The sequence below is a fragment of the Phocoena phocoena genome, chromosome 19 (genome assembly GCF_963924675.1).
Source record: "Phocoena phocoena chromosome 19, mPhoPho1.1, whole genome shotgun sequence".
Classification (NCBI taxonomy): domain Eukaryota; kingdom Metazoa; phylum Chordata; class Mammalia; order Artiodactyla; family Phocoenidae; genus Phocoena; species Phocoena phocoena.
This window is the reverse complement of record NC_089237.1, coordinates 25,078,425-25,094,329: the sequence shown is the minus strand read 5'-3', so window position 1 is coordinate 25,094,329 and position 15,905 is coordinate 25,078,425. Positions and strand designations below refer to the sequence as shown.

General features: G+C 38.5%; 1 protein-coding gene across 1 annotated transcript in view; it reads left to right on the top strand.

Annotated features, from left to right (window-relative positions):
• The window catches only part of MBTD1 (mbt domain containing 1), a 66,087-nt gene extending 50,961 nt beyond the window's left edge, over positions 1-15,126 (top strand). Inside the window, exons 14-18 of the mRNA XM_065896924.1 lie at positions 2,927-3,074; positions 4,070-4,152; positions 4,558-4,792; positions 5,287-5,364; positions 15,008-15,126. Coding sequence (XP_065752996.1) covers positions 2,927-3,074; positions 4,070-4,152; positions 4,558-4,792; positions 5,287-5,364; positions 15,008-15,126 — 663 coding nt within the window. The remainder of the gene's footprint in view (positions 1-2,926; positions 3,075-4,069; positions 4,153-4,557; positions 4,793-5,286; positions 5,365-15,007) is intronic.
• Positions 15,127-15,905: the final 779 nt, after the last annotated feature.

The following is a 15,905-nucleotide window of genomic DNA, read 5'->3' as shown; positions in this document are numbered from 1 at the left end:
GTTTAACACACAAGATCAACTATGATTTAAGAAAGGTACAAGTACTGTTGGAATTCAAATAAAGAAGAGGTCACATCTTCTCAGAGGAATCAGGGAAAGCTTTATGGAAGAGAGGACATTTGAAAACTTTGTCTTGAAGGATAGGAAAAACTCTGCCAAGCAGAGATGCAGGAGGAAACTGTGCCATGGAAAGTGAATATGCACAAAAGCATCAAGAGTGGAAAGTACAGGCCACGTTTTGGAAATGGAGAGTGGTTCGCACACATTACACATCCGACAAGTTGCTTTGAATATTCTGGACCGGGCTTTTTGTTTATAAGGAACAGAAACCCACTCGAGTGAGCTCTAGGAAAGTTACTCTAAAGTTGCAATGGGCACGCTCACAGACATGCAAGGACACAGGGATGAGACCTGGGAGGGCATAAACTTAGTGTTATCCTCCACCTCTCGGGGGCCTCTTTATTCCACCTATGCTCTGTGTCTGCACCACTCTTCTTTCACTCTTTCTCTGTTGGTGTCCTGCTCACTCAGTCTGCACATGTCCCTGTCTGTGTCACAACCTTTCAGTGCCAGCTCCCACCGATGGCTTGACTACTGTCTCTGTGTCTGTTAATTCTAATTACTGAGAGAGAATCTAAACAACTGAGCCCAGGCTTTGGCCTGGTCCTCTGAAGGTTGAATACTAACCCCTGATCCAGTCAGCTGTATTTAGAAAGGGAGAAAAGAATCCCATGTGAGTGGAGGTAGTCCTTTCGAGGTCTTAGAGCTGTTAAGGTTGAGGAGAAAGTTAGTGTGTATATCCAATACAGTAGAAATAACTAGGAGAGAGGAATCTGCAGGCAAAGACAGACAGATGATGTGGGATTAGATTATGCAGTCTTCAATGCTTGGTCAGGCTGTCCGAGTTTTCTTTATGAACAGGAGAAGTTGGTAAAGGTTTCTGGAATGAACAGAGGTCATACCAAAGGAAAGTTTAACTGTGTAAGAGGGGAGATGTCCATAGAGGAAGGCTGAAAGCAATGATATCAAACAACATAATGAGGAGAGAGTTAGTTAATGGCAAGGATAAAGGGACTGAATGTTTAGGGAGAGCTGTGGGGACCCAGTGATTGATTGCCTTTGAAAGGAGCAGGAGAAGGAAGTTGTTGGTTTGATGCCCTGTACTAACTCTCAGAGAATATGTTCAGCATGCAGGTAAAATGCAGGACTGAGACACTGGGAGGGTGACAAACTCGTGATAAAACTTGAGAAATTGTTGGCATAAAAGTCAACCATTGAAGAGTGGATGCCATCATGAAAACAAAAGAAAAGGGCTAAAATCAGAAACAAGAGTTGGAGGTGAAAGGGTGGCCACCAAAATAATGTGAAGGAATGAACACAGAGGTGGGAAGATGGACCAGTAGACTGTAATGTAATGAGAGTATGGGAATAAATGTTTCAAAAAATTGAGTAGTCAACTGGTATGGAATACTGTAAGGGAGGCTGAAGTGTTGGGGAAAAGGCACTGGATTTGACAAACTAGGAGGTCATCGGTGAATTTAGCAGTTTAGTAGGGTCAGGACAGAAGTCAGACTTCAAGGAGTTACATAGTATATAACTTGCATTGAGTCTCTGGGTGAAGAGTATATAGGAATTCATTGTATTATTCTTGTATCTTTTCTGTAAGTTTGAACTGTTTCAAAATAAAATATTTTTAATGTAATGGGAATTGGGAGACGTTGGAGTATAAGAGATGGTGTTTTAGGAGCAAGGTACCAGTGACAATAGGTCAAGATGGAGAAGTTTGTCTTGAGGGGCAAAGAAAGGACTACTAGTTACAACACTTTGAGGTGCAAAGGATGGACTGTGAGGCCCCTCACATAGTTTCTGTGATAGAGGAGCACGGTCATCAGAGCACGAGAGAGGTAAAGTTGGAGCTTGAGGAAGGTGGAAAAGGTTTAGAAAAACTTCTCTATGTGGTAAATCAGAAGGAAGTAACTGAGTAGGATTTAAAGCTTAGCTGAGACTAGATAGTTAAATCGTAGAAGAGCACTCAGCCCACTTTCATGTGCCACAGCGGCAGACAGCCTTGACCACTGGCAGAGGCACTGTTTTCCCTAGACCTCTGAAATCACTTCTATGGAACCATGCTGTGATTTCTGGTACACACTAGAACTTACACAGATTTTTTTCATTATAATTTCGGTTATTTAAGGTAATTAAATAAAGAAACATTTTTCAGTTTTAAGAGACCTTTATGTAATAGATTTTCTTTTCTTTTAGAATGTCACTTAAAGAATCGTTTTTATAATAGTGGTACCTAATTTTTTTTTTAACATCTTTATTGGGGTATAATTGCTTTACAATGTTGTGTTTCTGCTGTACAACAAAGTGAATCAGCTATATGTATACATATATCCCCATATCCCCGCCCTCTTCAGCCTCCCACCCCTCTAGGTGGTCACAAAGCATCGAGCTAATCTCCCTGTGCTATGCAGCAGCCTCCCACTAGCCATCCATTTTACATTTGGTAGTGTATATATGTCACTGCTACTCTCTCTCTTCGTCCCAGCTTCCCCTTCTCCCCACCTCCATGTCCTGAAGTCCATCCTCTACGTCTGCATCTTTATTCCTGACCTGCCACTAGGTTCATCAGTACCATTTTTTTTCCATATATGTGCATTAGCATCCGGTATTTGTTTTCCTCTCTCTGACTTACTTCATTGTGTATGACAGACTCTAGGTCCATCCACCTCACTACAAATAACTCAGTTTTGTTCCTTTTTATGGCTAATATTCCATTGTATATATGTGCCACAACTTCTTTATCCATTCATCTGTCAGTGGACATTTAGGTTGCTTCCATGTCCTGGCTATTGTAAATAGTGCTGCAGTGAACATTGTGGGTACCTAATTTAAAATACTTGGAATTCTGTTAATTTAAAAGGTGCTGGCTGATGGATTCCTGATGATTGGGATCGATGGCTCAGAAGCAGCCGACGGATCTGACTGGTTCTGTTATCATGCAACCTCCCCTTCTATTTTCCCTGTTGGTTTCTGTGAAATTAACATGATTGAACTTACTCCACCCAGAGGTACTTCTTCCTAATATATACACTGGGTTTTCATCCTTGCTTTCCTTTTACATGGTACCTGTTTACAACATTTACCACAGCCCTAGATTTCTTGCTGTATGAAAATATAGTATGTGTGTATACGTATATATAAACATATGCGTACATAACAAGAGCTGGGGGGTGCTCTGAAAACATAAAGAACTGTATCCTAAGTAGCTTTAATAAATTACATTGGTGTAGAATTTTCCCTTAGCATCTGTACATTTTATGATAAGAATTGGTATTCTCAAGCCCTGTTGAGATGTTGATGTAGGCTCAAAGAGCTACTGCATACATGAACTTTTTAAGAAAATAGGTACTTTAGCCTTTGAGAGGAAGCAAGTTTTCATCTTTAGATTACCATATGAGGTAATAATTCCCTGGCGGTCCAGTGGTTAGGACTCGGGACTTTCACTGCCGAGGCCCTGGTTCGATCCCTGGTCGGGGAAGTAAGATCCCACAAGCCAAGCGGTGTGGCCAAAAAAAATTAAAAAATAGAAATGATTACTATGTGACTTTTTAAAAGATTACATACCCTTAAATAGCTCATATGGCTTAACCAGTGACTTTCCTAATTTCAATATCTGAGCCTTGGATTTTTCTCTTAAGAAGGAGAAAAGCCAAACAGAAGACTATAAAAATAGTATTTGCCCAGCCAGTGTTCTTTCTTACAAAGAAAGAAAAATACTACTGAAAAAATATTAAATATTAGACTGTTCTAAGCCTAGGATTGAAAAGCAAAAGTCTGTAGTTCTTATACACTGAGGAGAGGAGAGTTACTTTGGCATTAGAATAAATGGGCGCACCTGTTTCTGCCTAAAAAAGAAGAATATCCATGTAACAGGGAGGAACTATTGTACACTGTACAGCATTAGCACTTGTGATTGTAGTGTGCACTGAATTACTTTATGTCTACATTTTAATATTACACTAATTTTAGGTGAACTCCTAGTTAAACCAGTTATCTTTTTCAGGTTACACAAAACTTCCTTTTAAATGGTTTGACTACCTCAGGGAAACTGGCTCCATTGCAGCACCAGTAAAACTATTTAATAAGGTAAATTTAAAAGATAGCATAATACTTATGTGGATTTCTTTTGATGCCTCACAAATGCAAATCATTGTTGATCAAAATGTCTTTGCCTTATGTTAGAATTTCTTAGTGGAGATTAATATAAACAAATATATATTAGTAAAACGATGTACATATTTCCTTTACATAGGCATTGAAGCTTGTTTCCAAACTTTGTTTCATTTTTAATCTGAGTAAAATAGGAATGAATACATTTCCTAACTAGTTCTTATATGCTTCACCTTCATATGTTTCAATAATTAATTATTTGGGATTTTGGGGGTCTAAACTGTTAATTGGTTCTGTTGCTTCTCTTTTGGCTTTCTTAGCGTTAGTAGAGTTATACATGCTTCTTTTCACCAGTGTTAATATTTTGCTTCTCCATGTTAGGATGTTCCAAATCACGGATTTCGTGTAGGAATGAAATTAGAAGCAGTAGATCTCATGGAGCCACGATTAATATGTGTAGCCACAGTAACTCGAATTATTCATCGTCTCTTGAGGATACATTTTGATGGATGGGAAGAAGAATATGATCAGTGGGTAGACTGTGAATCCCCTGACCTCTATCCTGTAGGGTGGTGTCAATTAACTGGATATCAACTACAGCCTCCAGCATCACAGTGTAAGTTGGTATACAGAAAAGGTGTCCTTTTGTAAAACTCAGCAATTCTCCGAGGACTATCTCACATAAATCATCTTGTGAGCTCACAGGACAAGAATATACCTATGTCTGATTGGTTGCCAGGTAAGATCTTAAGACTCAACAACAATATCACAGAATCAGACCATGTGTACCATGGCAGTGTGAACTCGATAGACAGTTGCTTAATGACTATAGAAACACAACATTAAGAGCACTCACCAAATTAAGCTAGACTTCCTTTAATGAGTTTAAAGTTATAGGCTAAAATTTATTGATACATAATAAGTGCTTATTGAATAAATAATGGAATCTGTCTGGTGTTGAGCTTCATGGTTTTGCAGGAACAAGTACCCTTATTTTCAAAGCATCGTGTACTTTTATAAACGTCATGGTTTTGGTGAAGATAGTTCATCTAAGTTGTACCTAGAGTTGTAAGCAATTATTTGATATCAATTTTCTCTTTTATTTTTCAGCATCAAGAGAAAGCCAATCAGGTTCATCAAAACAGAAGAAAAAGGCTAAGTCCCAGCAATACAAAGGACATAAGAAAAGTGGGTCACCACGTGGTGTTTATATACATTTCCTAACTTGTCAGCCAACTGGGATCTTGGTACTGTTGCACAGAAATGGTATCCCTTGTGAGAGCTGATAACTGTGCATTCTGTATTATGCTTAAAGGTGCAGTATGCCGTAAAAGGCAAACCTTTTCAATAATGAGAAGCACTTACCTTTGATTGACATGAAAAATTATTACCATAATATTTGATATATGGTAAAGAATAGAGTCTGTGAATGATTCGTTTTTTGTTCTTTTGTTTTCTGTTTTTTGGTTTTTTTGCGGTACGCGGGCCTCTCACCGTTGTGGCCTCTCCCTTTGCGGAGCACAGGCTCTGGACGCGCAGGCTCAGCGGCCATGGCTCACAGGCCCAGCCGCTCCACGGCATGTGGGATCTTCCCGGACCTGGGCACGAACCCGTGTCCCCTGCATCGGCAGGCAGACTCTCAAGCCACTGTGCCACCAGGGAAGCCTTGTGAATGATTCTCGAAGTAATATGTAAACCTTCTGAAAATCAATCCTTTTTTTAAAAATTTTTTATTAAAATAACTGTAAAAGCAGATGCTTGATGCTTACAATAGACTTGGAAACTAAAAAACCCATCCTTCTTATAAACCAAAACTCTCTTTCTAGAATGATACTTGTAAGAAATTGAAGTTAAAAAAAAAAAAGAAATTCAAGTTGATAGGTAGCACAATCAGGCCTAAGAAACTCTTCTTCAATATGCTGTCTGTATTATATTTTATCTTACAATGAATGATTACTGACATTGATGCCAAAATAATATAAAATATATTGATAGCTCTGATTCTTTTAAAATCTCCCTCCCCCACCCCATAGTAAACTACAGATTTTTCTCTTCATGAAACCTGTCATGGAATATTTCATTCTGAGATAAGATTATTTTTACTTAAAGATTTTTTAAAAAGTAAAAAGTATATTAGAGGATTAAAACTAAAACAGATTTTTCCAACTGACTTGCCATATGTTCGACTAAGTGCTAATCTGTCTCATTAACAACCAAGAGACTGAAACAGTGTGAAGAGTCAAATATACCTTCACACGTTTGGTTATAGTTGACGTTAATTGTTTTTTCAGTGGGGACTTCTAGCAGCCACTGCAGTGGTGCTTTAGTTTCCTCCCCACATGAAACCCAAGTCAGCCTCACAATAGTGATAATCATCAGGCCTGTCTCTTACCCTCTCTTTTATATTATGGACATAAGCCTCCCACAGACCAAAAATTATTTTGCTGACTGGCTGTTTGATATTCACCTAAAAGAACTCTAGAGAACATTGCCAGACCAGGTAGATGAAAGTGACTTCCCACTTATCTGGAACTGATTAGCAAGAAGTCACGTAGCAACTTCATGTCAGTGGACTAACCGTAGCAGACGTGATCACTAAGCTTTCTCTAAGACAGGCTGCTTTGGCTTGTCTTTTCACTTTTTATTTATTATTATTATGAGATTTCAGAATTTTCTTTGCAGTGTGTCGAATTTAAGAATGCTTTTTATTACTCAGTGACTTTATGACATATATTTTTTAGGACGAATTTCTGAGCATTGTATACACAGTTCACATACCTCCTCAGTGTGACACTTACATGATTTGTTTATGGTTTATGGGGCTTAATTATTTTGAATTAATGGGCTGGGGACATGGAAAGAAATGTGAAATTAATGAAGTGATGCTATCACTATCCCAGTTTTTAGTGACATTTAACATTATCAGATTTCTGGATTAGCTGAAGAAATGAATTTAGCTAAAAATATAATTTGTTCTTTAACATTTTAATAGCTCTTAATATTATGACATCATCTCTAATGCCTTTATTTTTTTAAATTTATTTATTTTATTTATTTTTGGCCACATCGGGTCTTCATTGCTGTGCGCGGGCTTTCTCTAGTTGTGGCGAGCAGGGAGCTACTCTTCGTTGCGGTGTGCGGGCTTCTCATTGCGGTGGCTTCTCGTTGTGGATCACAGGCTCTAGGCATGCAGGCTTCAGTAGTTGTGGCACGCGGGCTCAGTAGTTGTGGCTCGCGGGCTCTAGAGCACAGGCTCAGTAGTTGTGGCGCACGGGCTTACTTGCTACACGGCATGTGGGATCTTCCCAGACCAGGGATCGAACCCATGGCCCCTGCATTGGCAGGTGGATTCTTAACCACTGTACCACCAGGCCAAGTCCCTCTAATGCCTTTAAATTGTCCTTTGGACATAGAAAAGAAAAGAACTAGGGACTCACAGTCCCTTATTAGAAATCCTAGAGACCAAATGTGTTTTGGAATTTAGAATTTTTTGGATTTTAGAAAAGAAGTACAGTGTGTGTAGCATATATTATGTAACACCCCTTACAGACTCTGCAGCTTTTTTTTTGTTTTTTTTTTTTGCGGTACGCGGGCCTCTCACTGCTGTGGCCTCTCCCATTGCAGAGCACAGGCTCCGGACACACAGGCTTAGCGGCCATGCCATGGCTCACGAGCCCAGCCGTTCCGCGGCATGTGGGATCTTCCCAGACCAGGGCACGAACTCATGTCCCCTGCATCGGCAGGCAGACTCTCAACCACTGCGCCACCAGGGAAGCCCCATCTGCAGCATTTTTTGAAGCAAAATATATATAAATAGTTACATTTAATGGGCCAAATAAAGATTATAAATAGTATCACCAAGTGAGGTCTGATTTTGTTGCCAAAAAAACCTTTGAATTTTGGAATTGAGGATAAGGAATTGTAGTGCTTTGTGAATGAAGAAGCAGTCTTCATTGTAAGGACACTGTTCCTTTTATTTTTTCACATTACTCAGCAAATAATTTATTAGAAATTTTTTCCACAAAACTTTACCCACCAGAATAAGAAAGAAGTTGGGGTCCAGGAACCTAAGTCATCCATTGCATGCAGATTTATATCAGTCAGATAGGCCACAGAACCTTTTATTTGTTTTTAAGTTTGTCTACAGATTATTATATTCTGGCTCTGTTGTTTCATCTTATGGCTCTTTGGTCTTTTTGTACCTAAAGTCATCCATCGGTGTGTTCTTTGTTAGGGCTTATTTTTTACAGAACTAGACAGTTGATTGGCTTTCTCTAGTTGAGGCGAGCAGGGGACTGCTCTTCATTGCAGTGCGCGGGTTCTAGCCTATTTTTTAATTAGCTGTGTTCATGCTGCAGAGGGATAACTATTAATTAGTGCTTCTGAAAAATAAGGGTGATGTTCTGTCGAGGGAATCATATAGACTGTTGTGTGCGCGTGATCTGTCCAATCTGAAAAGCCTTTTTTCCCTCAAGGCTTAGTAATTCTAGAGCAGGAAAACCAGCACTAATTTCTGTACCATCTTCAGGGGCTATTGTAAGTAGTAGAGAGTTGGAGATTCTCCTTGCATTTTTACCTCCAAGTGTGTAGTACATTAGACTTTTTCGTCTAAATGAATGCTGCAAGTGATTTTGGTTTGGCAGTTGAGAGTTGAATGTGTACTCACAGGAGCTTGGTTTCCAGATCATTTTACATAAGAATACTGTCTAACTTAGATTTGTCTTTTAGTTCTGATTTTGCAAAGGATAATTTCTGATTGCTCTTGCCTGAGTCATTTGTAAACTCTGGAAGAAAACAGATATAATTTATAGTCACAAAGATATGTAAGTATCCTTCAGCTTTCAATCAAATTAATGCAGTATGCTTGGTTGTTCAGTATTTGCAAAGCTTATTTTTTTGTTGTTGGTAAAAGCATTGTGTAAGTCTTTGAAAGCTTACGTGTGCTTATGAAACCGTAACCAAAGGGTGTTTCAAAAGAAATTAGGTTGCTGAAGAACTTGCAGGCAACAAACATTTAAATTTTAGAACTGCTTTTCAGAGTAAGAATTACAATTGTTTTCTAAAAGAGTGAATTATAGACCAAAAGTTAGGGGAGCACATTTCATATCAGTAAAATCCTGCCACTCGTATAATTCATTAATTAAACTGTTTGATTTGTCCCTGAAGGACAGTGTTTGTTTGGGCTTATATGGGCAGTGAAATGCCTACAAGTAGGGTTTTAAAACCCTCTCTGCCATTGGATTGTCAGTCCCCCTCAAACTAAAATTTTTTTGAAGGTAATTAGCCAGCTGTTCTCCACACTCGATGCTCTCTGTAGTTCATTTTGCTTTGTTTTGTTTTAAATTGATTAGAGAGCCAAGAACCAGGATTACCAGACTCTGAGAGACTAGAAATAATCTCCCCCATCATCCACTCCCCAACACACACACACCCCCCTTGTTTTCGGAGATACAAACCTTGCATAGTTGGTTCTCTTTTCAGAGTATCCTGTGCAGCACACCTTTCCTAGTTACGATGCAGTTTTCTTACCACACATGTAAGTAAAAGCTTACTGTAGTTTAACTTGATATTTAGAGAGGAAGATGCCAATTGGGAAGAAGCCTGTCAGTTTGTCGAGCCTGCCCATGACAGGTGGGGTACGGAGGAGCTTCTCTGGTGGCGAAGAGTTGACTCCCCCTCTATATCGAGCCCTTCCAGCACAGACAGCCCCGGAGGCCTTCCCACCTCCCCGCACTAGCCGAGAGTTCAGTCCCAGCCTCAAAACAGGTAATTGGTCACATCAGCACCTCAGGTACTGCAGAGGGTCAAAGTCTGGGTTAGGGTGGTGGGAGACAGAAGCATGGTCTGGCATGACAGATGCTGACATTAAATTTTTCTTTTTCTTTCAACTAAAAAATTCATTTTCATTAGTCTTTGGTAGTCACTTCACTAAAATAAATCAGGGAAGGATTTTTATTTTGTTACAAGCCACTTTTGAGCTTCAAATTCAGGTAAAGCTGTGATTTCAGTTTATGGAATTGTGAGACAACTTGTACTGTTTCATGGTTTTGTTAAAATGGTTGAATGTTTTGCATTGCAGAATTCTACGTGACTTGACCTGAGGGAGAAATATGCCATAAGGGAGCAATCTGATTAATCAGATCCAAAAATGAGGCTTTGTTCATAGCATTCCATAGCGTCTCATTCAGTAGACAGGATGTGTTTTGTATTCCTGTGTGATTTTAGTTCTGGTAGTAACATTTACCACAGTCTTAGTTGAATAACATGGATTTGGAAATATAATACCTCTATAATTTTGGTATTGAATTTGAGTGAAATTTATTTCTATAATTTCATGTTTATGTATGTACAGTGATGAAGTAAGTAAATGACATTTAATTTGAGTTGAATTGGTTAGGCTAAGCTGGTAGAGTATAAGGAAGACTGCCCTTTGTAAATGCTGAGAACAAACGTGTTACCGTAGAATGTCAGAGGCTTCACTTGCATATGAGGAATCTTAGACGTGAGTACAGATCAAATAGCCCCAAAGCCAAAGTTGTATCTACCTTGGCATATATTCTGCCATATCCTAACTATTGCCTTTAAACAATTTTTTATCTAATTTGCAGTCTTTAAAATGCCTTTTATATGTTGAAAACCATGATGGGACTTAGTACCTAGCTCTGTTTTCTTCTCATTTCTCTGTTTGCTAATATTTTTGCACCTGAAGTTGTCATCAGCCTTTTTTTTTGCATTTTAAAATGTGTTCTTTAGCTTTTGCCTTCTTAAACAGTATATTAGGTGATCTTGATCCTTCCTAGTCTGTTTCTCTGAAGATCACTCATATCTTTATATCTAGAGAAAATTACTATACCTCTCTTGTATAAGAAATGGATTAGGACTGCACATGCAAGTTTATCTGCTCTTTTATGGAAATACCTTCAAATGACTAAAGAGCCTTTCAGCTTCTTTTCTTGTCTCTGTAACTTTTTCCTTTTTGTACTTGTTACTATGAAAGTTTTCTGTAACCTAAGTGATTAACTATAGATATTGTGAGCTCTGAATATGTTTGAATTTTTATTGCATTTAAGGTGTATTTTCTTTAAGCATTAGACTGATTTTGAAGGTGTGTGTCACGTTTTGTGAGAGAACTTGACTTTTAGGATTGGCAAAACCCAGGAACTTGGGAGTAGGCATACAAGATGGAACCCACAAGCCCTCCTAAGTGACTTCCCTTTCCACTAGTGTCTATTGTGTGTATCTTCTGAGCTAGGGGCACATCTTGTGGGATTTAATGTGATTTTACTGTGGTGAAACTATGTAGGGACTACATTGCTGTCTTAACTCTGAAAGCTACGGTTTGCTTAGCTATTGAGAGAATTTATTATTTATGGACTTCTAACTAGGAAAATGTGATTTCTGTTAGATTGTCTTTTGAAATGTTAGTGAGTATAGTCAGCAAAGTAACTTCTTTTTAAAAACAGAGCCAAGAAAATGCATTTGTGTAGAAAGTGACATCAGCCACAGGATCTATTTTATTTCATCCATCATTCATTGAGAATAAGGCCTGTAAAGGAGAAATGATAAGTGTGAAGATACCAGACAGGCTTTATTTTAGGTTCCTTGAAAACACTGAAGCTTTGCATTAGAACATTACACATCTGAGTGACTGTTTCACCTTTATCTTGAGTTATTTTTTTTAAGAACATTGTTTCCATATTTTAACATGAGTAGAAGCATAATCCAGAACTTTCTTGTTAATAATAAGTGCAAATAGTTTCAGGATGTGCTTTAGAATTTCAATTTACTTTTCTTACATTTTAAAAAAACCAAAAAGCATCTGTTTGAATGGAACATGTTTGGTCTTGAAGCACAGTAATTCTTTTCTCATTCATTTAGCCATCTGATCATCATATAACGAGATATTGTTTTAATCAACCTTTTATTGTGGGTACTGCACCTTTAATGAAATTTGGGGTTTTTTTCCTTTTCCATGTGTTTATTTTCATGGTATTGTTCAAATGTCCTTAACAACGCATGTTGGTTTGACTTGAAGGATAACTGTTATATGTTTGATATCCTCCGTAAAAGCATTTTTATCATATTAACTAATTTTTTTAAAGGATTTTTTAAAGAAAGTAAGCACAGTCATGTTTGCTTTACCTTTCAGCAGTCTGATTGGTATGTGTTTTGCTATTGTTGTAGGCATAGTGTATTCACTTTTCAGTCTTTGGGCTGTTAAATTTTTTAACACCATTACCAAAACAAGTACCAAAGTAAAATAAAATGAATTAGCGTTATTTCAAAAGATTATTCTTTTTTTAAAATTTTATTTATTTTTGACTGTGTTGGGTCTTCGTTGCTGCACGTGGGCTTCTCATTGCGGTGGCTTCTCTTGTAGCAGAGCACGGGCACTAGTTACGCGGGCTCAGTAGTTGTGGCTCGCAGGCTCTAGAGCACAGGCTCAGTAGTTGTGGCATACAGGCTTAGTTGCAACGCGGCATGTGGGATCTTCCCGGACCCAGGCTTGAACCCGTGTCCCAGGCATTGGCAGGCGGATTCTTAACCACTGCGCCACCAGGAAAGCCCCAAAAGATTATTCTTTAAATTATTAAATAAGCTGTCAAAGACCATTATTTTTGAAACTAATCTTTTGTAACTAAAATCAAGACACAAAGTATTTTTCTATTACTATTTGACTTTAAAAATAGCCATTTTAGTATTGTTCCACGTGGTGTTATTGTTTCATGAAACTTAGTTGGCTTACTACTCATCTAAATACTGAGTCCTAATTCTCATAAATTGACCTTTTTCCCCCTGTATAAGCAGTTCCCAATTTACATTCCATATATATCTTCATCCTCTCACTCCAATTGTTATGAAAAGAGCCATAAAAAAAGAAACAAAAAGATTTCATCTTTCCTTTGGAGACAGTCCCTGCAGGAAGCAGACAGGTGGTTACTCAGTGGCTGAGCAGCCAGTCTGAGAGTCACAAGTTGTGCAGAGGGAGGCCTTAGGCTACATTGGTTCCCACTGTTAATAGCCCTTCAAGAATTCTAGTCTTATGTTACCAAGTCTCCCTACTTTTCATGGTTTTATATGAAATCTCCTGTTTCAGAATATTCAGTCAATTTGAAAGAACCACAGGGCAGAGGTGAGGGAGGGAAAAGCCCAGTTTGTGAACTCTGACTTAACAGATCTCTGTGCTGAAGAAATTGAAGAAGAAAGTTAGCATTACTCACCATGGGATTAGATTCCAGTGAGAATATAAGCATAAAAGATCACCTGTTCTTTAAATTATTTGAAACTTTACCAACTCAATTTTGGTTAAACAGTAACTTTTTAAGAAACTCAAATATATCTCTGAGAGGTTGGCAGTTACTAAGACTAGTGTTTGTTTAACACCTAGCTGAGATCATTTTCATTTAAAAAGTAGGAAAGTAATTTTTTTGAAGGGAGGTGTTCTATAGGAAGTAGAGGGTTGGCTTTGGGGAAAGGATTTAGGGCAGCCTGAAATAACTGACTAACTGCGTTGAGGTAACTTAAGAGATGTTTATAAAAAGAGATAGGAAAATCTCAGAATTAAACAACCTAAACTTTTGCCTAAGACCAGTGCTGGGACCAGCAAAGAAAACATTCCTCTTTTTCTTCTTGCTTGTCCATGCAGTAAGAAGAGCCCTCCTGTCACTAAAAATTATGACTAGCATGACTTCAGTGACTACCAAGAAACCTAAACCCCACTGAAAATACTGGAAACTGAAAAACAGTTGTCCATAAAAATAAAGACCTATTGGAACATGACCTGTTCATAAATTGAAGATTGCCTATACTGTTGTTTGTTTTCATTAAAAAAGAAGTCTTCAGGGCTTCCCTGGTGGCGTAGTGGTTGAGAGTCCGCCTGCCAATGCAGGGGACACAGGTTCGTGCCCCGGTCCGGGAAGATCCCACATGCCGCGGAGCGGCTGGGCCTGTGAGCCAAGGCCGCTGAGCCTGTGCGTCTGGAGCCTGTGCTCCGCAATGGGAGAGGCCACAACAGTGAGAGGCCCACGTACCGCAAAAAAAAAAAAAAAAAAAAAAAAGAAGCCTTCAGATAAGGACTCAGACAGGTAGTACTACTGTTAAGTGATCCCATTGGTAATGTCAACTATTTTTGTTTTTGTCTTCTTTTTTGGCCGCACTGCACAGCTTGCAGGGTCTTAGTTCCCCCATCTGGGATTGAACCCGTGCCCTTGGCATTGAAAGTGCAGAGTCCTAACCACTGGACCACCAGGGAATTCCCAAAGTTAGCTGTTTTTTTATACCAAGGATTTTCATGTTGCTGGTGTCAATCATTTTTTATTTTACCTAAAATGATTACTTAAGTTTTTCTTCATTTTAGTTTTAATACAGGTGTTTAATATTATCAGATTTATATCTTTTTTATGAAGAGAGTCTTTAGGTACTCCTTGGAGATAATAACATGTTAACGTCATTTGTTGTGTTACTTATTATTCAGAACTATCCAAGAAGTATGCTGTTTATGTAGACATTGACATAAGAGTGAATACTTAATCATGAGAAAACTTCTAATCATTCTAGTCAAATTAGTGATCACTGTTACCTTCAGCGTTTCATCGACAGTGTCCATTTGTGCCGTGTCCATTTTGCAGTATTGTTCCTTTTTGGAACTCTTCTTAACTATGAATATACTTTGAAAATTAAAATTAATTAAGTGCTCTTCCTTCGGGGGGGTTAGTTTTAAGAGTTGTTGAAGACATGAAGAAGTCTTATTAACTGTGAAGCTGGTGGAACATGAAGCAATCTGAATATTCTAGAAAGACTTGATAACATCTTGTACATTTATTTCTTACAGTGACTACATTGCAGCTGAAGGAGGAGTTGATAGATGGAGAGGATTATAATTTCCTCCAAGGAGCCTCTGATCAGGAAAGCAATGGCTCTGCCAACTTCTACATCAAGCAAGAGCCCTGAGGTTGCTCAGAAACTGAGGGTGGGAGGGAAAAAGTTTTACACAGGACTGATTTATAATCAATCCGGCTGTACAGCGGGGCTATTCTACCGGGACATTTTGCTAAACATAGAAAATTTCAGTTCCAGATTTTTCAAGTGGGTAGGGAAACTATTTTAGCTGTGGGGGGAAATTTTTCAATTTATAAAGATGGACAATTTTTGTGTTGTATTTGAAGCTTTTGAAAGAATTTTGTAATATTTTCCAAGTTTGGATTTATGTGCATTGTTAACAAGAACTGAAATTCTAACTTTTTTGGTAAGATTAAAGTTTAGGTAGCAGGATTGAAGGAAATGATTTAAGAAGGATATAGTTGTAAATGCAAATGAACTGTCATTACAAATGAACCTTTTTGGTACCTGTTGGGAGATTTTGGGATTTTGGAAGTTAGGCCAGTCACATCTCCAGCTTCCTCTGCTACAGAATATGCAACTGAACCCCCCCATCCCCGCCCCATGGAGAGCCCATCCCCGCCCCATGGAGAGCCCATCCCCGCCCCATGGAGAGCTCATCCCCGCCCCATGGAGAGCTCATCCCCGCCCCATGGAGAGCTCATCACCACACAGATCACGGAAGGGTCACTAAGTCTGCTTGTTGGCATCTTATTGCAGCCCATTTTAAATATTTGTACAGAAGTGCTTTTCATTCTGTGAAAATTTCTTTAGAGTTCTGTATGAAACTGGAAGAACTCTGGATACTTTTATATGTTCTCTTTTAATTAAAAAATGAGTAAAATTATCCT